Below are 24413 nucleotides of genomic sequence, written 5' to 3' on the forward strand. Positions count from 1 at the left end.
TTGTATTTGAGAGGCAAATACTTTATAAATTGTTTGTGATTTATTAGAGAAAAGGAGCATTCATTGATCAGGTGTACAGATTTTAAAGCCGTATGTTTTTCCTTTCTGAAGACAAGAAGCTGCGTCCTTATGTAAGTCAGGATTTCCTCTGATATTCATGAAAAAAATCAAATTATGCAAATATAAGTAATAAACAATGATTATTCAGTGAACATGGCATTATGAATAGCAATAGCTCTGCTGGCATATTTTCCATGATGCGCTAGCGCGCATTATGGAATATGCCAGCAGAGCAATTGCTATTCATAACGCCATGTTCACTGAATAACGTTGTTTATTTCTTAAATGCTTCCAAAGTAATTTTTTTTAAAGATAAATATTCATTGCTACAAGTATCTCTTAAATTTATAAAATAAAGTTATTTCAATCTGAAGATGGATACATTACATCAAGAAAGCGCTATTAAAATGGGATATGAAAACTGCCATTTTGTTCTTTTCTTGTTAATTTTTTAAGCCCTTATTTTCATTAAAGAGCCTTAAGTTGACAGCATAAATGTTGTGCCTTGTTATATGTAAAATGTTCAATCTGTATTCAATATTGTCTTTTTAAAAGTTCAGTTTTTTTAATGTTCTGTTCTCATCGTAATCAAATTTACTATTGTGTAGTATTACTGTTGTTCATTTCTTTTGTTCCACTATTTTTCTTTGAATTAATAAAATATTCAATTACTTTCTTATGAATTAGTTACAAAAATTCTAAAGAAGAAAATTAGAACAATATACTGATTGCCTTATCACCCGTGCTCCCTCACCTTATCATTGCATTCTTCCTTCACTGGCCATAGGGTAAATCAAGTGTGCTAGTGGGCAGTGCAATAGTCTTTATTGTCCCCCGCTTTCGCGAAAGCGAGGGGACATTAAATCTCATTCGTCTGTCCGTCTGTCTGTCTGTCTGTCCGTCACAAAAACTTTAACCTTGCCCATAACTTTTGATTTAGTGGAGCTATGATTTTCATATTTCATATGTTTATTCCTTGTGATAAGACCTTTCTTTGGGTACCACCAAATTTGACCTTTTGACCTTGACCTTGAAGTTTGACCAACTTTTACTAAAAAATTTCAAACTTTTACTTTGGCCATAACTTTTGAATGGTAGGTACTAGGACTTTTATATTTCACAAATTTATTTTTTGGGACAAGACCTTTCATTGGATACCAACAACTTTGACCTTTTGACCTTGACCTTGGAAATTTACGTACTTATGAAAAAACTATAACCGTGACCATAATTTTTGAACGGTAAGGGCTGTGGCTTTTATACTTCACATATGTTATTCCTGTAAGAAGACCTTTCATTGGATACCAAGAACTTTAACCTTTTGACCTTGACCTTGGAGTTTTAACTACTTTTTAAAAATTATAACCTTGGTCACAACTTTTGAACGGTAGATACAAGGACTTTTATATTTCACATATGTATTCTTTGTGGCAAGACCTAACTTTGACCTTTTGACCTTGACCTTGGAGATTTACGTACTTCTGAAAAAACTTTAACCTTGACCATAACTTTTAAACGGTAAGGGCTAGGGCTTTCGTACTTCACGTATGTAATTTTTGTGAGAAGACCTTTCATTGAATACCAAGAACTTTGACCCTTTGACCTTGACCTTGGAGTTTTAACTACTTTTTAAAAACTTTAACCTTGGTCACAACTTTTAAACAGTAGAAACTAGGACTTTCATATTTTAAATATATGTATTCTTTGTGGCAAGACCTTTCATGGGATACCAATAACTTTGACCTTTTGACCTTGACCCTAAAAAATAATATCTCGCCCACAAAGACACCGAAAGCGGGGGACCACAATTCTTTGAATTTGCTTGTTTACTTCCTTTTTACTATGTTTCATGAATTCTCAATATATGGAACAAACATACAAGTATGAACATTGGCAAAGTGGTGTGGTCGTAGTCATAAATGGAAACAATATTTTCATTATTTTGTTAACAATATACTAGTAGATATGCAATAAACATTGTTACATGAATGACAATTTCAAACCTTCAGAGAAGCCTTACAGGTGTGCAGCTTCACTCCCTTTCAACTGCAAGTTTCTTATTGTACTCGTACAAACAATATAACCATCGGAAATTGTGCAGTGATCTGACGTCAGCAGAAAAATCTTGGATACAAATAAAAGGACCCTTGTTATAAAGTTGACTGTAAATATTGAAGATAATTTTAGATTAATTTTTTTTCTTTGTTTATATAGAATACAAGATATTGAGTTGTTTCTTGGTAACTTTTCTGAATAACTTACGGAAATGGTCGGTTTTTCATTTTTTTTTAATATATAGCTTCATAATGACCAATGTCCTAATTCAACCATACTTTCTAAGTTTCTGGAACTTGTGTCTAATCCCTTTGATATATTGTCAATAAAATATGTTTAAAATAAAAAAAATAACATTTCTATATCTAAAAAGATCGAAACGTGCAATCTATTATGATAAAAAACCCGCGGATGCGAACATTTTACGTTAGTGAATGGATTTGTGTTTTCTATTAATAAAATATTATAAATAATGGCCAAAAGATAAACTAATGACAAAGAGTTTATAACATTTTTCATAACAGATTAGGAATGTATAGTGATAAAAAAATTAATGAGGTGGGAAATATTCATAGTCTTACTCCCATTCATGATAAAAAAAAAACACGACTTAAGGGGTGAATTTGACATTAATTAACGCTGTTGGCAAAGTGGAGTTATGAAGTGGTGCTTAGGATGCAAAACTACACGTGATTCAATTTCAAGTGTTTCAAGTAAGGATATTCAATTTAATAATCAGGAATATGTTTTCACCTTGATCAGTCTAGTTAAAATAATTTTCGCATTCACTACCCCTTCTTTGTGATAAAGGGATTGGGACACTTTTAATTTTAATTTGATTTTCAGTTACTTGTCCTTGGGATTCTATATATACAGACTAAAAACCTAGATTTTTTTCACTCATCTCTTAATCATAAGCATCTTTTAAAATTGTTTGTCGAAGTTCAGATTTCGTAATAAAGTACTGTACAGACTCGGAACCTAAATTCTGTCACTCATCTCTGAATCATAAGCATCTTTCGATATTAATTGTCGAAGTACTTAACTGTATTAACCGGTCATCGGCACTCACAATTATTAATGTTTCTCGTAAACAAATAAAAGCCGAGGTTTTACCTTTGGCTTATAAAATATTGCATTTATTTATCAGTATATATACAGATCTCAATTAGAGCTTATAAAAAACTTGTGAACATTCATAAAAGAAAATTGAAATTGCAAAAAAATTCCTTGATACGCTTATGAATTTTTTTTTTTATCAAAGTGCAATTTGAGACTAAAAAAAAAAAATTGCAAAATTATAGCAAAATTATAGCAAAGAAATCACAAGATTATCGAATATGAGTCAAACGTTTTTGAAATTTGTGCATAAATATCAAATTTTTGAATATGAATATCATCTTTTCGAAAACAAATCTCAAAATTTTGTTCATGAATTACAAAATCACAAATATGGATAACAATTATTATATATAAATAAATCAGATTGTTTCAGAAATAAAAAGAAAACAAAATTTTAAAAACGAATAAACGTATGTATAGCAAATCTGAAATATATGTATTACTCAGCTTTTGTGTAATTTTGCAAATTTTACACGCCATAGTAAGTCAGACAGAAAACAAGTTTAAAAGAGCCCAACCGTTTAATTGGATACTTTGAAGTGCAAAAAGTAACATGGGAGTGGGTTAAGTAACGGTTGGCAACATTACTTGTACAACTGTGTAACACATATGACGAAGTTCTACATTTTCACTTCAAGCCATACATATTTTAATCACAAATACTCTCCTCAGAACAAAGAACTGATTCATATACCGTACACGTTCCGCTTTTGTTCGTTTAATTGAACTTCTGGACAACAGGGTGTGCTCTGCAGCGGGCGGAAGGGCCCCACTTCCTCAGAGAGTCAATGATAAAGTGCTGAAAATAATAAATAATATATATAATATATAATGTACTAAATGTTAGATCTATATGTAGACATCAGAATGAACTAAAAATTATTTATAGTCATAATTTTCAAATTTCCTTCAAAATCAACGAGAGAATTTTTGTAATACATATATTAAAACTGAAAGTACATCAAATACCTTAAAACATATTCTATTAAGTTTGAGCGCCGTATCGGGTTGTGCATAAAAAATATATATGCATTGAAACTTAAATTAAAATTGAATTTGAAGTACGCAAATGTAAATCACAATTTGAAAAACATACTTTTTGGTATGTTTTAATGACTTCCAACTGAATACTAGTAATATGAAATTTTACGTAATTATTATATCTACACAAGGTTTTGTAGATGAAATATAAGGAGACAACATGTAACGAACAGTATATAATAATTACGTAAAATAAAAAAAAGTTTTATGTTCCTATCCCCTGTGGTTTCAATTGTCATTTTCTAGAACATGGACACAGATGTATTAAATGCGTGCGACATTTGACCCGAATTGATCGCCGTTTGACACTGCAAGCGGCGAGCAAACAGGAATTACATAACTTACTCAATATCAATAAGCTGTTGTATGTTGAGGCTATGTAGAAAGAGAATTCAGTGCATTGATAAACATAATTTAAACTTGCTTTTATGTACTTTTATTTTTCATTTATTGTTATGAGATTATTTTAAAAAATTGAACGGTTGAACTTAAAGTACGATTGTTTAGTCCAGGAATGTTTTTATTTTACTGTTTATCTGCAGATGTGTAAAATTCTACGTCATAATTTGACACACTTTGTGAAAATCATGTGAAAATTTTTATGTGGGAATAGTAATTTTCTAAACAAATAATTAATTTCCTTAAATTTAGGTATTAAGTTGCTTTTTCCAAATCTTTTTAATTTCAAAAACAAAATAATTATTTCTAAATGTATTCATTATTTTCTGTTTTTAAAATGTACAAAATACAGGTAAATCTAAACATCTATTGTTATTTGCAAGTGAATAACATTGAGAAGTTAAAAATGTTAACTAAGACAATAATTTGACACAGAGTAATTTAGTAATCTATATTATTTCCCTCCTAACACCCAAATTAAGAAAACAGAAATTATTTCTAAAGGTGAATTCATTTTTTTTTTCATATTTAGCATCATGTAACATTTCAAATGTTAACTAAGAATAAAAAAAAAAGTAATTCGGTAAATATTTGGATATTGTATCTGACTTTAGACGATAAGAACAAACTATTAACAACTAATTTGATTGATAAACGCACAGGCATTTTTCTTTTGATAAAATAATAAATCCCCCTTATTATTAGGTAGGGGGTATATTTTTTTTATTAAAAGAAAAATAAGTAACGTCAGGTGCCTTTGGACAAGCAATATGAGGCTTTTCCATTGTCAACTTTTTATTTTAAAATATTTTTCCACTGCCATCTGAATATATAATGTTAACATCTCCCAACTAACTCGAGGATAAAGAACATATCCTGAGTTCGATTATTAAACCAAGACAGGCTACTGATAGACAAGTTAAAGTAAAAGGAATTACAAAAACCTCGATTAAAGTCAGTATTTCATAAACTCTACTGTCGCTATAATAATCTTGTCCGCAAATACCTATAGCATTTGTTGGTATTTTGACTGTCGAGTTCCATGCAAGTTGTTAGACCTTCGTTTTTATACTAAAATTCTGTCTACCTGATTTATACACAGGGCTCACACGGGAGGGAACCGGTTTAGAGGGGTATACTTACTTCTTCATTCACCTGATCCTACCTAGCTCTTGAATGGGGGTCCGCGTTTTATAGCATCATAATAATTGCTCTATTGTCCATTGCTCTATTTATTTAGACATCTGTTTCAGCGGTGAGTGTAAAGCTACATGCACACGGCACGGACACTTTCATTCGAATTCATTTAATAACAATACTTATACTAATGACAAACAGCCAGGGATTACGTTGATATCGAGCTACGTTTTAGAAGTATGTATATTCTTTGTTAATAATGTTAATTATAAATTAAGGCAACAGTTATTTTTGTATTTCATACTGAATTTTTGTTATACTCAATGAAAATAAAGAAATGTACATGTTATCAGATAAATTTACTTACGCGAAGTTTTATTTGGAATCTGTCGATGGCAGTCTCAAAGCTATACATGTAAGTGGTTTCTGCCCTAAATAACTTCAGCATTAGACCTTATATAGAAAAAAGACACTTTAAACTGTATAATTGCTCTCGATCAAACGTAGTCTCACTTGCAATACAATGTGCACTAAGATAATGATGATCTCAATCAATGAAGACATTGATTTAAGATATGTCTTAATTAGGCTAACAACGAGAGAAACTAGTATTTAATGTGTACTATAAAAGAATTATATATTTTGTGGCCTTTATCTACAATGTGAAATGCTTATAATTCGTACAAACTAAGTATATGTAACGTCCTATCGAATTTTTTCACTCACATTTAAGGGACTCCGACCCTCAGCCAGGAAGGACAACTCTTTAATTTATAATTTAATTCAAAAAGTCTTTAAATTTGCTTGAAAATTAAATTTTTTCATGCAACAATTTTCATTATATGCCTCTCAATGTGCTTCAAGTTCTTTGCAAAGCTCCATAAATCACTTCTAATTTCATATCATGTTAATAACCATTGGTATCTAAAAATGCTTTTTCGGGATAAAAATTTCTACTTTTAATTAGACCTTTCTGAGAAGTTCAAAGAACCTTGAAGCACATTGAGAGGCATATAATGAAAATTGTTGCATGAAAAGATTTAATTTTCAAGCTTCATTTAAAGACTTTTTGAATTAAATTATAAATTAAGGAGTTGTCCTTCCTGGCTGAGGGTTGGAGTCCCTTAAATGCTAACAATTGCCGATGGAGGACTGAAAATTAAAGGGCCTGGTGAGGACATTACATCAGAGTTGGAAAAGCTGAGTAGCAATTTGGAAGGCTCAGAAAAGACTTACCGGTACACAATGTACATGTACTCGGCACCTAAGCCTTTGAGCACTGAGGGATCTTTTTTTTTGTGCTAACACCCACTGCGCGACTGAGACCTCGATTTATACGGTCTCATCCGAAGGACAGCAGTCTACACGTTCTGCAATGGGATTTGAACCCGAGGGATCAACTCCTGAAATACTCTGCAAATTGCTCATTCAAGAGCAAAAGCTTCCAATCTTCACGCTTACAAACCAAATAAAATACCACTGTTTACTTCATTTTCCAATCACTCATTATAATCTGATAAATGTCTTATAATGTATATACCATGTCTTACTTGGAGCAGATTTTCCAGACTTGAAATCGATTCTTTCTTCGAAGCTTAGGGTGATCTTCCATAATGGGATGTCCCAAAAGGGCCATTGTCGTACTGTTGTCCTTTCTGGGTTTCCTGATTCTCTTTGGCTTCAGAACGGTGATCACCATAGTAATGGTCTACGTCATCAAAGACAATGACAATGATAGGGTTGGTCTGTTTAAGGAGGTGAGTTTTTAAAATAAGATTTCCAATTTACCTTCTTAACGGTGAGAGAGTGTTTTCTTCTAGCTCATGTATCTTTTCTTGTTGGACTATGATGTCTCGCGTGAATCATCATGCTGAAAGGACAAAATACATACTTACAGGTGTTTCTCTTTCTTTTTTTTTTATTTTAAAGGTCATTTCAAAACTTATAATATATTTTAGTGCACCATAAATGGTACAGCGTATGACCTTCAGTTAGACTGGAGTGTGGCCACTTCTCAGTACTTTAACACGGCCTATTTTGTGGGTTACGTTATCACTCAACTGCCAGGGGGATTTCTGGCTGTCCGATTCTCCCCAACAAAGTAAGTCGGCTTCAGTACTATTTTTCATCCAAGATTTTGTATGTATAAATGTCTTACTCATAAACATGAATATAGGGTTAATTTTTCAAAAAACAATTTGGAACTTGAAATAGATCCAAAGTATCACTATGTTACAGAAATATTATGATGCTATTGCCTTCATTAATTGATTCATTCAGTCAAAGAAAGACTAAGTGAACAATATATCATGGTTCCAGTTGAAAAGGAATTGTTGATTGTTCCTTATCTTCACCTTTTTTATCTTCAAAATCATGTTTTACCATTATATCAACTGCATTTTAAACTTTAAAAATACTGTTCGTTATCTCCATATGTTTCACCCTAAATAAAGGACAGTAGCAATTTGGACGGTAACTGCAATGATGACAGAAATGTTAAACTATTTTACGCAAGGAAAATGACATCCCTGGTGTCATTTCATTTGGGAGTCACATTAAAAGGCTATAATATCGCTTTACATTATGCTTATATTATACAACAATAAATCTCGAAACATTACAAATTGACTATCGGATCTTTTATTAATGACTAAAATTATAGTTATGTAAGTAGCTGCCATGGCTTTTTCATGTTACCCGATTCCAACCTAGATGTAGAAACCCTAATACATGTACATATGGTTAAATGTTTTCAACTGGAAAATACCAGAGATAAAATTCATAAAAAGACTTGCTTTGAAATGATATTTTATATATTTCTGTTTTCAGGTTGTTCGGAGGAGCAATAATGATCAGTGGATCGTGTTTTGTGGTGCTAGCATTTATCATGAAGTATAGTCCAATTATAGTTTTTGTGATCAGATTTATACAAGGACTTGCAGAGGTATTTTTTGTTTAATATATACTTGTATGCAGGGTTATTTTTCGCCTTGTTTCATTTTCGCCCTTTCACCCTAGCAAACATTAAAGCCCCATTTTAAATTCGCCCTGTTACAGTTCTGTTTAAGAAATAATACCTACTTTGTTCTTTATTTGCGCTTTTTTTTTTTAAATTCACCTATGTGTGTGATTAGGTTGAATGGCTATAAGTAAAACGGGAGATAATTTTCCTATTTAAAGTATACTTTAAATATATATTATAAAACAGTGTATACAGATTTAGATGTGTATGCCTATGAGAAAATATACATTGTTTAATACACTTCTGATGTTCACTGCATTGTATATTTCAAGGGTGTAAGTCAGCCCGCTATGAGTTCCGTGGTTTCCGCTTGGGCCCCAAAGTCAGAACGAACTAGGATAGTCGGAATCTCATTCTCAGGTTACTACTCGTGGGGGAAAAAAATATAAAGGGACAAAATAACAATTTCTTTAAAAAAAAATATAAAGATAATAAAAAATATTTCGTGTACAATTACTATTCATTTTAAAATAAAATGAAGTGAAAATAAGGTTTAAGAATTATTTGAAGAATTGATCATTTAATTTCGATTTATTGTTCAGAAAATTCATATTTAGAAAAGATATAATTCTTTTTTTTTTTTTTACAGGAATTTACCTAAGTACCTCACTGGCCTCTGTCATTGCTGGGGCCACCACTTGTTACGTCAGCTGGCATGCAGGGCTCTTCATCTACGGTAAAATTGTTGAAAAATTATGAACATTTGCAACAACTTGTAATGTGATACACACTGAACGTTACATTACTTAATGTTATGCCAAATTGTCACCATTAAATATGTTGCTTTATTTCAGGTTTATTTGTTCATCTGAAAAAAGTGTTGAAGGTACTAAGGGTCATCTTACTGACCAGTGTCATTATGTATATAAATTTTAGTCTATGTTAGTCGACTATATACAAACATGGGACAATACCCATTATTCCTTATATCAGTAACTCCTTATATTTGTATTTGATACTGAATACAGGGTTATTTTCGTCCCGTTTTATTTTCGCCCTTTCACACTTGCAGACTATTTTGCCCCGTTTTAAATTCGCCCTGTCAAAGTTTTATTTTTAAAAGTACTTATATTGTATTATATGAATTCGCCCCGTTTTTGAGGCTAGGGCGAAAGGGGCGAAAATAAAACGGGGGCGAAAATTTCCCTGTGTACAGTAATTAAAATGTAAAAATATTTAAACCCAAAATGCTACCTAATAGTTATGAAATATCAAGACGTTAATTGTTAATTTCCATAGTCCCAGCCGTGAGAAATTGACAAGCATAATATGTACTTGAATTTCACTCGGCGAAATTAATATTTAATTTGAATTATTAAGAAAAACTTCCTTTAAGAACAAGATAAACCTTCAAAAAGTGTAAAATGCTGTTTATCAATTGCCTCATTCCGACTTGCAGATTCTAGAATGATCAAACAAGATGGAAAGTTCCCTCCAATTTCAATTCTTTTCCAGTATCATGGAATTGAAATCCAATGATTCATTATATTTCTAGGAGGTTCGGGTATTCTTTGGTCTCTTGTTTGGTTTTGTACGGTATACGATAGTCCCATGATGCATCCAACATTAAGCGAAAAAGAGAGGCGTATCTTCACGGAAGAGGGTTCAAATGTGACCATAGCTTCTGCCTATGTGGTAACATTTTTTTCTAGAAACCAAAGGTATTAAATTTTTAGTTTGTTAGACTGCAAGTCGACTTAAAATAAAATCTCTGTTTTCGCTTATTTGCAGGCTAAAAACATACCTTGGAGAAAAATTTTGACGTCAGTACCGGTTTGGGCTTTATTGCTTGCCAATTTTACCCGATCTTGGGTGTTTGCTATGATCATTACCGAGATACCCCAGTATTACGCCGACGCCTATGCCCTAAATGTCGCAACGGTATTTTTGGCATATCAAAAACTTTTAAAATGTTTATAAAATGTTTAAAATCATTAAAAAAAAACATGTAGCATTGCACTTTTCTTGACTATTAAGACAAAGTAATTTTGGAAATATTGATGGAATTAACTCGTTATTTTTCATCTTTCCCAGATCGGATTTTTGACATCATTCCCATCAATTTTGATGACATTTTCTGTGGTTTTGGGAGGAATCATTACTGATAAAATGATTAAAGAAAAGAAAGTGTCAACTACTCTTGGTCGAAAAATATCCATGGTCATAGGTATTTTTTATTTAATTCATAGTCACCAAAATAAATTTTACACTGAATTTTTTTTAAAATGTGCATTAAATAAATTACAACCAGTCGACTGGGGATGCTCACTCCTCCATTGCACCTGATCCAAACCTCCGATGATTTGGAGGTTCGTGTTTGCTCTGTTCCAATTTTGTATTGTTGAGTGGAGTTTTGAGGTTAAATTCTGTTCTTTATCTGCATTTATTTCATTTTTTTATCTTGCTTTTGCCTTAAGGTTTTGGATTAGAGGCAGTGTGTGTTTTAGCCTTGGGTTTCGTCAAAGATTACCGTACTGCCTCAGCTGTAATCATCCTTGCTGAGGGACTCGCGGGATTCTCCACTGCAGGTAAATTCAATGTGATCAGAGTACAGTAATAGTTCAAACTTATTTAATCCTATGTTGTCATCAGTGCAGAGTAAAACACTTTATTTAATCCTGTGAGTTGATTTAATGTGTGAATATGACAATAATAATGAAGAATTGTCTGTAGGGTTTAAAGTGAACACAGTAGACTTGGCTCCACAGTACGCCAGTGTGTTGACAGGAATCGTGAGGTCAGGAGTACTAGGGGCCACCGTCAGTACAGCAATAGCCGGAATCCTCAGACACAAGGTAAAACAAATTCAGTAAACTGTTATACCTGGTAATAGGGAAACTGAATAACATAAAAGTGATGTTAATCAAAGTTCAGTCTGTATATATTGTGTGCATCAGTACAGGATCTGGTAGGTTTCCTGTAAATCTGGTTCCAACTGGTAAGGATGAATTAATATCGTTGAAGGGTTTTTGCACATAAACTGCACAAAAGATCTTATGAGTTCAGAGTTTGAATTTACTTATTTTATGCTATTCCATTAAAAATATTGTCTCTGTATCCATGATAATTGATGAAAAAATTATATTTTGTCTTGAAAGGTTAATTCAAGCATTTAATATACCTTGGTAATCATTTTAATGAGATGTTTTTCATTTAGGATGTTCAATCTTGGCAGAAGATTTTCTTTATAACTGGATCGTTGCATTTGTTTTCTGTGATATTTTATTCCATTTTTGGATCTGGACAACAACAGGAATGGGCTCAGACAGAATATACTACACTAGTGACTCCAAAAGAGGAATCCAAACTGACATACGGTTCTACACTCGCAACTCAGGAGAAAAATAGTTCTGATCTTACAGGAATCGTTTATAATTTTAAAGAAGACACACATAATGACAACACATCAAAAGATACCAATAGTAAACTAGAAGTACAACATCTTATCAAGCCATAAAAGTTTAGGAGCACATGTCAGCATGGATCAAACTGTTTCTATCTGAATAAAATACATAAATATGTTTGTATAATGTCCTGCATATGATATGGAGGTATTAAGAATGTACAGTGAAATCATTTTACTTGTAATTTGTGGGGGACAATGTTTATGGGAAAGCAAAATTTTATTATCTGCGGGAATGTACTTGTGTGGGTAACTTGTGTATACACAAAAATTTAAAGACAAAAATGTTGACGAAATAATTGTATGTTATTTCGTGGGTAAGGATGAACCACAAACTTGAAGAACATTGGTCCCCCACTAAAAATGATATACCATGATATAAGATCGCTTCTTACAACTGTACTACTTGACAAAGAAGAAAAAGAAATACATATGGAAATCTAGCAGAGCTGATGTTCTTTTTGGCCCAACAGCGCGGGAAAATATTATATAACTTTACCTCATATTGTTAATTCCGTATTGTTTATTCCATATATCCAAATGAATCTGAATAAAAGACACCACAGAATCTGCAATATCTGTTTCATATCTGAATTTTTTCATTGTAGACTTACTTAAGGGCTTACTAACAACAAGGATTTTATTATTATGACAAAAGATATGATTTCAACTTTTCCATTGAAAACCTTTCTTTTTTATGTAATAATATTTACATTCCCACTGTCTTTGTCTTAGATAAATCTACAAATATTAAGGTTATAGCTTTATATTTACATGCACTGAATATTTACTCCTTTATTTCTTAAGAAAACCCATTGCTTTAATCACTGCATGAACTACAATCGGCATGTTGCCTGTACAGTTTTCTTGATCAGTGGCTGTTCCATCAGCGAAACGTATAAAGACGTTCGCGTCATTAATACAATAATTAATCTTTTTAATCCTACTTTAAATGATTATTTAAACAGATATATATATATATATATATATATATATATATATATATATATATATATATATATATATATATATATATATATATATATATATAAACAATAAAATGTCTTTCTTTGTTTGTTATTACTGGAATTAATGGTCGCAGCTATTGCAGAAAAAAAAATTTACATAATATTTTTTCCTCCAACAGCTGCTTCCGTTAATTCCAGTAATAACAAACAAAGAAAGCATTTTATTGTTTAAATAACCCTATAAAGTGATTTATAAGCAAAAATAATTTAACCCATTGCTGGATTGTATTTTGGCTGACTTGATCCATACCAATAGTAAGGTCTTTGTTTTTATAGTGTATTTAACTACTGTAAGTTCCTTTGTCAGTGTGTGTCTGGTCAAAATGGGATCCTTCCTCCCAACCAGGTAGCTGATATCATATCTGAAATTACCAGAAATCATTGTTTTATCCACTCTCAAAACATCCATATTGTTTATAGATTTTTGAGATTGTTACTGTTCGTTATCTTTGCCTTTCACATTCTATATTAGATGTCATGGATAAGATGTGTAAATCTTTTGGCTATTCAAACTTCATGACATCGACAAAATATGTTTGATTACAAAGCCTGAATTCTGTTGAAGTATGATAAAGAATACTTTATGAAATATATGGAGATAATGAATTTTGTGCAATCCCAAAAATCCATTTTACAATACAATTTTACAAGTGCAAACACGGGCCTCTAAAACATCAGAGTGGGATCAGGTGCCATAGAGTAGCAATATCCCCTTCCGACTTGTCACACCTGTCATGATCAGGAAATTATCGACAATTCATTGGGTAAATGATGGTCTAAAGTAGTATGAAAAACGTTGGTCAGCAATAGATTCAATGACATATTGTATTTGCTGATATGGTCATAGTGTAGACCATAAAAATTACGAATGCCTAAACGAGAGTGTCGATATTCTTGTTTATCAACTTGTTGGTTAATAATTTACCCCGTTTTAAATATTGTTCATACACAGAGCATGATTTTGTGTATCGAATCAACTGAGAAAATTTATATAAACCCCGAATACAGGTGAGAAAGGTACAATCATGTATATTGCTGAATAAGTAAGGGAAGCAGGTGATATAGTTATATTGCTAAAAAGTAATGGACGTTTTGCCATTTATGTTTCTATAAATAAGATATCCAGATATGAAACAGATGTGTCAGATTCTGTGTTATTTTTTACATCAAGCTCATCAGGGTATATCGAATCGACATAAGAATGGTATTAAACATTGTTCATTCATAATACGTCATCGATATGTCTAAATGTCGAGTTGAATTCAACAGAAAATGTTTTCTTCTTAAAAATACAATTTAGGAGGAATATAAAAGATGTGATTCATTTACACGATTAAGTGATGATGTAGGGAACTATCTCCTGTCTTCCATGTAGAAATATCATATTGTGTGTAATATCAAATTTCACTGAGCAGATGTGAGGGAAAGGTCACGCTTTTGTTTTAAAACGATATAAATTCGCCTTTTGTTTTCGTTTCTTAATATATATTCCCCACAAAAATTTAAATAAAATGCAGGCATATGCTTGAAAAGTAGCACAGAAGAACTATTTGTATAACTTAAACTAGTTATAGCATTAAAGAGGTCAGTTTTGTATTGATCTTAAACTCGCTATTTTTATTCTTTCATTTTGAACCTCAATACAACAAAACATTTGGATGGTGGGCAGTTGCATTGTCCACATAAGACTGTCAATATATTGTACCTTAATTTTCAAGTGACAGGAAATGTTGTTGGCTTTCGCTGAAAGTCAAGACTTAGAGAAATAATTGGTCATGTTAACTGTTACATAATAATTACCCGTTCGAGAAACCTGGATCTACAGTTTTCAAAAAGTTATACGTGCAAATGTTGGTCACAAGAATTTAAGTAATTTAACAATTAAATTTATCCGTGCTTCATTTATTATGAATTAATGTTAAAATAAATGATATTAATAAAAAAAATCACAAATGTCTTATAAACATTTCAATATCCCAGATAGCAGGATGTTATTGGACCTTTGTATGGCCAACAATGCTCCTTATGTTCGGCCACCGTGTGCATTTAACATTGGTCCAACGGCAATTTGCTCATCGGCCCTAAATTAGACCAACTTATTGGCTTAATGTTGGGCAATGTAACAGACAATATGGGCCATTGTTGGGCCAACGTCTTCTTTCAATATTGGGCAAACGTCATTTTTGTACAATTGGGCCATTGTAAGCAATTAACGTTGGACCAACGGCTGTAAGCAATTAACGTTGGACCAACGGCACTTTGTTCAATTGCCCTTAATCAGGCCAACTTGTTGGATTATTGTTGGACTAATGTAACAGATATTACTGAGCCATTGTTGGGCCACTTATTCTTTTAATATTATGCAAACATCATTTTAGGGACAACATTGGCATGAATCAGGAAAACTCATTTGCTCTTCACTGGTTGGCCATTGCATTATATGCTAGAATAATACATATTCACAAAATCTCGTAGGATTACCATCAACAAGTAAAGCATTGTAAATATAACATGCCAAAAATACCTTATACCTAGGAGAAAGAAACAAAAAATAAAATTATAGTAAATTGTAGCATATTTTATTGCTCAATTCATGAAGAAAACATGTATAAAGAACAAAATGTTGATGCTAATGTGTAGCGATACATGTACGGTTACATGTATACCCCCTCTCTTAGTAAATTGAAGGTATCAATGAACACGTCTAAGAAAAACAAAGCCCTCCTGTGCTAAAAATAATACTAAAATGGCTTACTTAAACAAAATATTGTTTCTGGCATCTGCAACTTGTTTGTTACCGACAAACAGACGCTTAATTAAAAGGGTAGAATTATAGGTATGTCACAGTATATAACAGAAAAAAGTTAGGCCCTGCCACTTTCCATCTGATCCCTCTCCTGAGTTTCCTCCTCTCTCCCGAGTCTCCTCCTCCCTTCTTTAAGGTCTTCCGTTTCCAACGGAAGACCTTCTACTGATTCTGATGATTAAGATTATTCTTATTATTAGGGTCTTCCGTCTCCAACGGAAGACCCTGCTATTATTGTATTGTTTCTTTTTCACTTTTATTGAGGTCTTCCGTCTTCAGCGGAAGACCTTCTTGTTATTCTTCGGTTTCTTTTTCACTTTTTTTCTTACCTATTATTATTCTTTTTTTTCTTACCGATTTTGTGCACGCGATTGCTCGAAAACGCCTCGATGGATTTTTATGAAACTTTCAGGACTTATGTAACATTACTTGAACTCGATTCAATTTTTTTCGTTTTGATGACGTCACTTCCGGTCCGGAAATATTGTCGATTTTATGATTTGTGAAGGGTCAGGTTGTCTGCGAACGTTCTAAAAAATGGATATAGATAGAAACGTGAAAATTTCAGGTCTGATAGTCCAAAGTCTATAGATGTGCAAAATGCATTTCATTTTTGTCGGAAGTACCGTACGTCGGCGCTCGCTATGGCCCGAAAATTGTCAAATCGCGAATTTCAAAATTTTTAACACATTTTCTACGATATCTTTTTACATGGAAATATTTTGATAAAACATATAGAACAAAAGAAGTGTAAAATTCCAAGATCTTTCAAATTATAGACTAACGTGTACGAGCAGAGGAAATTCAGGTTGAAATCTGCACATTGTTCCAAGAAATTTTTATGAGTCCACGTGAAAAAATTCCAAACTCCCAATAATCCTTTGCGGTGCATAGCAACATGGTGGCTTAAACATAGCAACAACTTATGTGAAAAAAGTTACAAACAACGATTTAATGCAATCTCCATGCCATAAAAATATCGTTTGCATCCTAAGTCAACAGAACTTTTTATCTGACGTCATACTTTCGTCATTTAACGGTTCGGGTATTTCCGATTTTGTCGTAAACTTCCAAGAAGTTCGGAATCTCAATCCCGATGCTTGGGAAGTGAATTCTTTTTATTGTTTTCTTTTTTTTTTCTTGAATGATAGGCAGTGCATCTGTTAGTTTATGATAGTACGTAACTGCGCTCGCCCCAACGGTCACACCGTAAAACATATTATCTCGAAAAAAGGGCTGGCCCCTAAAATTAAGGGACTGGAGGGGCCGAAATTTTTTCTTTATATCTCAAAAAGTATTAAGAATTTGTAATACGTCAAAGAAGCAAAGTTGTTCAAAATGTCAAGCTGAATCTATTAGAGTCGTCAAAATACGTCCGGCGTCGTCACTTTCGGCCAATCCGGAAGTAGTCGGAAAATGCGTATTTTTGCCGTTCTTGACAGGTTTTTGGGTAAGATATGTCTCTGGGAGCATAAAAATGAAGTTTCCGTCCGTCGTCGTCACTTCTGGTCAAACCGGAAGTAGCAAAAAATAGCTTATTTTTGCATTTATTAACATAGCTTTAGAGGAGTCAACCCATTTTTAGGTGTTATTTCTCATTTTTGTTCAAAATGAAAGCTAATTCCGGTAAAACAGGACGAAAGACCTACTCGTTGCTTTGCAAAGAGCTTTGCTTTAGTTATTAAGGTCTTCCGTCTTCAGCGGAAGACCCTTCTATTATTGTATTGTTTCTTTTTCACTTTTATTATTATTATTATTATTATTATTCCACTTTTTCTTTACAATTTTTGTGCAGACGATTTCTCAAAAACGGTTTGATCTATTTTAATGAAATGTTCAGTGATGATGTGTTTTGATGTGAAGATGATCCTTTTTTGTTCAAATCTTAAAAATTCACTTCCGGTCGGAAGTTATCGCCCTTTAATCGAATTTTTAGTGTCCATTTTGTCGACACAAAAACTCAAAAATGACAAAAGCTAGAATGCTGTCATTTTCAGGGCTAATAGACAACATATTGTAGTTTTGCACCTATACTTTCAAATCTTCCGGAAGTGCTTAGTATGGAAGCTCGGTAGGGGTCAAAATTTAGGACACGAAACATGTCTGATTTTTTGAGACATTTTTCACCATATCTTTTTAAGTATAATTATTTTGTTAAAACATACTGAACATAATTTGTGCAAAACGACCAGATCTTTAATATGATTTCAAGGAAAAAGTGCTGACTCATCACATTAAGGACCAAAAGGGGCCAAAAGTCTTTTTTCGATAACTTTTTAACAATCAATATTTTGTTATACATTACTGAAGCAAAGATGTCTATCTCAAAAAACTTCAACTATACATAATCATTTTTTGTATATGGTACATAATTAGGGGCCAAAAGGGGTTAGAATAAGATCAATCTTTGACGCTTTATATCTCGAAAATGAGAAATATTTTGATAAGTAATATTGAACAAAAGATGTTCAAAATAATGTTCTGAACAATATGCAACCTTTCATTTTTCGCTAAACGTCCCCGTGAAACAAAAAGTTAAAGGGTTGGCCCCTAAATATTTCTTTTGCATATAACTCGAAAACGAAAAAGAATCTCTGAATAGTTGTTGAATAAAATGTGTTCACAATCTTAAGAGCTTTAAGATGAAATGAAGAAAAAGGGACTGGGCCCTCAAGTTAGGGGCCAAAGGACCTAAAAGTCTTTAATCGATAACTCTTAAGCAGTTGATATTTTTTTTAATACATTACTGAAGTAAAGATCTTTTTCCCAACCATTCACAACTATATATTATGATTTTTAAGTCGCATGGTACATAATTAGGGGCCACAAGGGGCCAGAATGCTCAATCTTTGACGCTTTATATCTCGAAAATGAGAAATATTTTGATAAGTAATATTGAACAAAAGATGTTCAAAATAATGTTCTAAACAATATGCAACCTTTCAATTTTCGCTCAAACGTTCCCATTAGGGAGTTGAAGGGTTGGCCCCTAAATATTTCTTTTGCATATAACTCGAAAACGAAAATGAATCTCTGAATAGTTGTTGAACAAAATGTGTTCACAATCTTAAGAGCTTTAAGATGAAATGAAGAAAAAGTTTACCTCTCTCTCTCTCTCCTCTTTGAGGGGCCAAGAGGGCCTGATAAAGTCTTTAATCGATAACTCTTAAGCAGTTGATATTTTGTAATACATTACTGAAGCAAAGATGTCTATCTCAACCATTTACAACTATATATTATGATTTTTAAGTCACAAAACAATTAGGGGCCACAAGAGAAAATGTCTACAATCTTTGACGCTTTATATCTCGAAAATGAGAAATGTTTTGATAAGTAATATTGAACAAAAGATGTTCAAGATAATGTTCTAGAACAATATGCAACCTTTCATTTTTGAAATTCTAGTGAGGGAGCAAAAGGCATTTTTGGCCCCTAAATATTTCTTTTGCATATAATCGAAAACGAAAAAGAATCTCTGAATAGTTGTTGAATAAAATGTGTTCACATTTTAATCTTAAGAGCTTTAAGATGAAATTATTTTAATTTTAAAAGATTTAAATATCAAGTTAGGGGCCAAGAGGAAATAAAAGTCTTTCATATCGATAAATTTAAGCAAGTTGATAGGTTTTTTTTAATACATTACTGAAGTAAAATTTCCTCTGCAACATTCACAACTATATATTATGATTTTTAACTATGTATATGGTAAGTGTCATTGGGGCCACAAATGTGTCCCATAATTATTCTAATCATTTTGACGCTTTATATCTCGAAAAGCCAAATATTTTGATAAGTAATATTGAACAAAAGATGTTCAAAATAATGTTCTCAAACAATATGCAACCTTTCAATTTTCCTTAAATGTTGTGGAATTTGGTGGCCCCTAAATATTTCTTTTGCATATAATGGTTTTGGGAAAACGAAAATGAATCTCTGAATTTTTTTGAACAAAATGTGTTCACAATAGAAAAATAGCTTTTAAGATAAATAGAGAAAAACGGGACCTTATTTGTTGCTGTAGCAACAAGAGTTTCTAAAAGTTATTATTATTATTCTTTTTTTCAGTTGATATTTTGTAATACGATTTCTCGGAAACGGCAATGGATTTCCATGAAACTTTACAGGACTTATATATTATTATTTTTAACTTTATGCATTTTTTACATGATTTGATGACGTCACTTCCAGTTTGGAGATATTGTCGATTTTATGATTTTTGAAGGGAAATGTTTTGACTTTCTCAATAATGAACAAAAGATGAAACTTTCAGGTATGATAGACCAAAGTCTATAGATATGTATAATGTATTTCATTTTTATCGCAACCTTGCCGCACGTCCCCGCTATGGCCCGAAAATAGTCGTATCGCGAATTTCAATTTTTTTAACATATTTCTCGATATTTTTTTACCTGAAAAATATTTTGTTAAAACATATAGAACAAAATTAGAACAGAATTAAAACAGAATTAAAAGATCTTTCAAATGACATCTTGCAAAAAGGGCTGGCCCCTAAAATTTAGGGCCAAGGGGCCTAAAAGTTTTTTCTTAATTTCTCAAAACGTATTGAGATTTTTTGTAATACATTCAAAGAAGCAAAGTTGTTCAAAATGTCACAGCTATATATTATATTTTTGGGGTCGTTAGGGGCCACAACGGGGTCACTTCCGGCCAAACCGGAAGTATCGTAAAACGAAATAATTTTGCCGTTCTTAACAAGTTTTTGGGTAACATATGTCTCAGGGAGTACAAAAATTAATTTTCCATCCGTTGTCGTCACTTCCGGTCAAACCAGAAGTAGCAAAAAATAGCTTATTTTGAAGGTTTTGATGGAAAATTGACATTATAAAGTCATTGGAGACGACTTAGCTCATTGCTTTCTTGTGTTTATGTCAAATCAGGCACTTCCGGTCAAAACCGGACGGAAGACCTACTCGTTGCTTTGCAACGAGCTTTGCTGTAGTTATTATTGTTTTTTTTCTTACCGATTTTGTGCACGCGATTTCTCGAAAACGGCTTGATGGATTTCCATGAAACTTTCAGGACTTATGTAACATCACTTGAACCTTATGCGTTTGTTTCTGTTTTGATGATGTCACTTCCGGTCCGGAGTTATAAGCATTTTAATGATTTTTTAAGGGTCAGTTTGTCCGCATGATTTCTCCTAAATGGCTTTAGATAGACACATGATACTTTCAGGTATGGTAGACCTAAGTTGTAGATTTATATTCATTTTTATCGGAAGTACCGCACGTCGGCGCTCGTTACGGCCCGAAAATAGTCGTATCGCAAAATTCAAAATTTTTAACACCTTTTCGTCGATATCTTTTTACCTGGAAATATTTTGTTTAAACATATAGAACAAAAGAAGTGTAGAATTCCTCGATCTTTCAAATGATATCTTTCAAAAAGGGCTGGCCCCTAAAATTAAGGGCCTAGAGGGGCCGAAAGTTTTTCTTTTATATCTCATTAAGTATTGAGAATTTGTAATACCTTAAAGAAGCAAAGTTGTTCAAAATGTCAAGCTCAATCTATTAGAGTCATCATAATACGTCCGTCGTCGTCACTTCCGGCCAAACCGGAAGTAGTCGAAAAACGCGTATTTTTGCCGTTCTTAACCCATTTTTGGGTAACATATGTCTCTGGGAGCATAAAAATTAATTTTCCGTCTGTCGTTGTCACTTCCGGTCAAACCGGAAGTAGCAAAAAATGGCTTATTTTCACATTAATTAACATAAATTAAGGTGATTAATGCATTTTTTGGCGTTATTACTCATTTTTGTACAAAATGAAAGTTACTTCCGGTTACTTCCGGTCAAAGAGGACGGAAGACCTACTCGTTGCTTTGCAACGAGCTTTGCTCTAGTTATTATTATTATTCCACTTTTTCTTTACATTTTTTGTGCAGACGATTTCTCAAAAACGGTTTGATCTATTTTAGTGAAATTTTCAGTGATAATGTGTTTTGATCCGAAGATGATCCTTTTTCTTTCAAATCCTAAAAATTCACTTCCGGTCGGAAGTTATCGCCCTTTAATCGACTTTTTAGTGACCATTTTGTCGACACAAAAACTCAAAAACGACAAAAGCTAGAATGCTGTCATTTTCAGGGCTAATAAACAACATATTGTAGTTTTGCACCTATACTTTCGAATCTTCCGGAAGTGCTTAGTATGGAAGCTCGGTAGGGGTCAAAATTTAGGACACGAATCATGACCGATTTTTTTGAGACATTTCGCATCATATCTTTTAAAGTATAATTATTTTGTTAAAACATACTGAACATCATTTATGCAGAACATCGAGATCTTTCATATTATACCAAGAAAAAAGCGCTGACTCATCACATTAAGGGCAAAAAGGGGCCAGAAGTCTTTAATCGATAACTCTTTAACAATCAATATTTTGGTATATATTACTGAACAAAAAATGTTAAGCTTAACAATCTACAACTATATATTATGATTTTCATGTCGTATGGTACATAATTAGGGGCCACAAGGGCCAGAATGCTAAATCTTTGATGCTTATATCTCGAAAGGGAGAGATATTTTGATAAGCAATATTGAACAAAAGATGTTCAAAATAATGTTCTGAACAATATGCAACCTTTTATTTTTTGCTAAACGTCCCCATTAAGGAGTTGAAGGGTTGGCCCCTAAATATTTCTTTTGCTAATAGCTCAAAAACGAAAAAAAAAAAATTCTGAATAGTTGTTGAACAAAAAATGTTCAAAATCTTAAGAGCTTTAAGACGAGATCCCGAAAAAGGGGCTGGGCACTCCAATTAGGGGCCAAAAGGGGCCAAAAGTCTTCAATCGATAACTCTTTATCAGTTAATATTTTGTAATACATTACTGAAGCAAAGACGTTTATCTCAACCATCTACAACTATATATTATGGTTTTTAAGTCGTATAGTACATAATTAGGGGCCACAAGGGGCCAGAATGCTCAATCTTTGATACCTTATATCTCGAAAGGGAGAAATATTTTGATAAGCAATATTGAACAAAAGATGTTCAAAATAATGTTCTGAACAATATGCAACCTTTCATTTTTTGCTAAACGTCCCAATTAAGGAGTTGAAGGGTTGGCCCCTAAATATTTCTTTTGCTAATAGCTCAAAAACGAAAAAGAATTTCTGAATAGTTGTTGAACACAAAATGTTCAAAATCTAAAGATCTCTAGGATGAGATCCCGAAAAAGGGGCTGGGCACTCGAATTAGGGGCCAAGAGGGGCCAAAAGTCTTCAATCGATAGCTCTTTATCAGTTAATATTTTGTAATACATTACTGAAGCAAAGATGTTTATCTCAATCATCTACAACTATATATTATGATTTTCATGTCATATTGTACAAAATTAGGGGCCACAAGGGGCCAGAATGCTAAATCTTTGATGCTTATATCTCGAAAGGGAGAAATATTTTGATAAGCAATATTGAACAAAAGATGTTCAAAATAATGTTCTGAACAATATGCAACCTTTCATTTTTTACTAAACGTCTCCATTAAGGAGTTAAAGGGTTGGCCCCTAAATATTTCTTTTGCTAATAGCTCAAAAATGCAAAAGAATTTCTGAACAGTTGTTGAACACAAAATGTTCAAAATCTTAAGAGCTTTAAGATGAGATCTCGAAAAAAGGGGCTGGACTCTCAAATTAGGGGCCAAAAGGGGCCAAAAATCTTCAATCGATAACTCTTTATCAGTTAATATTTTGTAATACATTATTGAAGCAAAGATGTTTATCTCGACAATCTACAACTATATATTATTGTTGTTATGTTTTATGCTACATAATTACGGCCCACAAGGGGCCAGAATGCTAAATCTTTGACGCTTTATATCTCGAAAGGGAGAAATATTTTGATAAGCAATATTGAACAAAAGATGTTCAAAATAATGTTCTGAACAATATGCAACCTTTCATTTTTTGCTAAACGTCCCCATTAAGGAGTTGAAGGGTTGGCCCCTAAATATTTCTTTTGCTAATAGTTTAAAAACGAAAAAGAATTTCTGAACAGTTGTTGAACACAAAATGTTCAAAATCTTAAGAGCTTTAAAATGAGATCCTGAAAAAGGGGCTGGGCACTGAAAAAAGGGGCCAAGAGGGGCCAAAAATCTTCGCAGGTTTGTTAAGGCAGCACATGGATCAGAATTCGGCGAATTAACACTTTTTTATAATTATGTAACACTAATAAATCGGAAAAGTCAAGGATAAAGCTTTTACTATAATTATGCATTCTATAGACTTCAATGGGACTTATACTACAGGAGGCACTTCACCACGACGTCACCACGTGACGTCTATAATTAGAAAATATGCCTTAATGAAAAAGTGAA

The 24413-nt window shown here is 32.6% G+C and overlaps 1 protein-coding gene and 1 long non-coding RNA gene across 4 annotated transcripts; one reads left to right on the forward strand and one right to left on the reverse strand.

Annotated features, from left to right (window-relative positions):
• The first annotated feature begins 2708 nt into the window (after positions 1-2708).
• On the forward strand, positions 2709-12412 carry LOC134250688 (vesicular glutamate transporter 3-like). Of its 3 annotated transcripts, none has more exons than XM_062733056.1 (12): positions 2709-2828; positions 7409-7571; positions 7773-7915; positions 8644-8758; positions 9109-9196; positions 9426-9512; positions 10332-10471; positions 10568-10717; positions 10871-11003; positions 11254-11364; positions 11510-11631; positions 11994-12412. In XM_062733056.1, the coding sequence occupies exons 2-12, from the start codon at positions 7428-7430 to the stop codon at positions 12291-12293; spliced, it is 1533 nt and encodes a 510-aa protein (XP_062589040.1). In that variant the 5' UTR covers positions 2709-2828; positions 7409-7427; the 3' UTR covers positions 12294-12412. The 3 variants fall into 3 exon arrangements, with proteins under 3 accessions (XP_062589040.1, XP_062589039.1, XP_062589041.1); XM_062733055.1 differs by lacking the exon at positions 2709-2828 and adding an exon at positions 5933-6051; XM_062733057.1 differs by lacking the exons at positions 2709-2828; positions 9426-9512 and adding an exon at positions 5933-6051.
• LOC134250691 (uncharacterized) lies at positions 3740-5932 on the reverse strand. Its single transcript, XR_009988559.1, has 2 exons — positions 5821-5932; positions 3740-4036 (listed from the first exon to the last, which is right to left on the reverse strand). It is a non-coding gene; the product is annotated as an uncharacterized LOC134250691 (long non-coding RNA).
• Positions 12413-24413: the final 12001 nt, after the last annotated feature.

This window comes from Saccostrea cucullata, unplaced genomic scaffold (genome assembly GCF_032062105.1).
Source record: "Saccostrea cucullata isolate Sc308-1 unplaced genomic scaffold, CSIRO_AGI_Scuc_v1 ctg10, whole genome shotgun sequence".
NCBI classification, from domain to species: domain Eukaryota; kingdom Metazoa; phylum Mollusca; class Bivalvia; order Ostreida; family Ostreidae; genus Saccostrea; species Saccostrea cuccullata.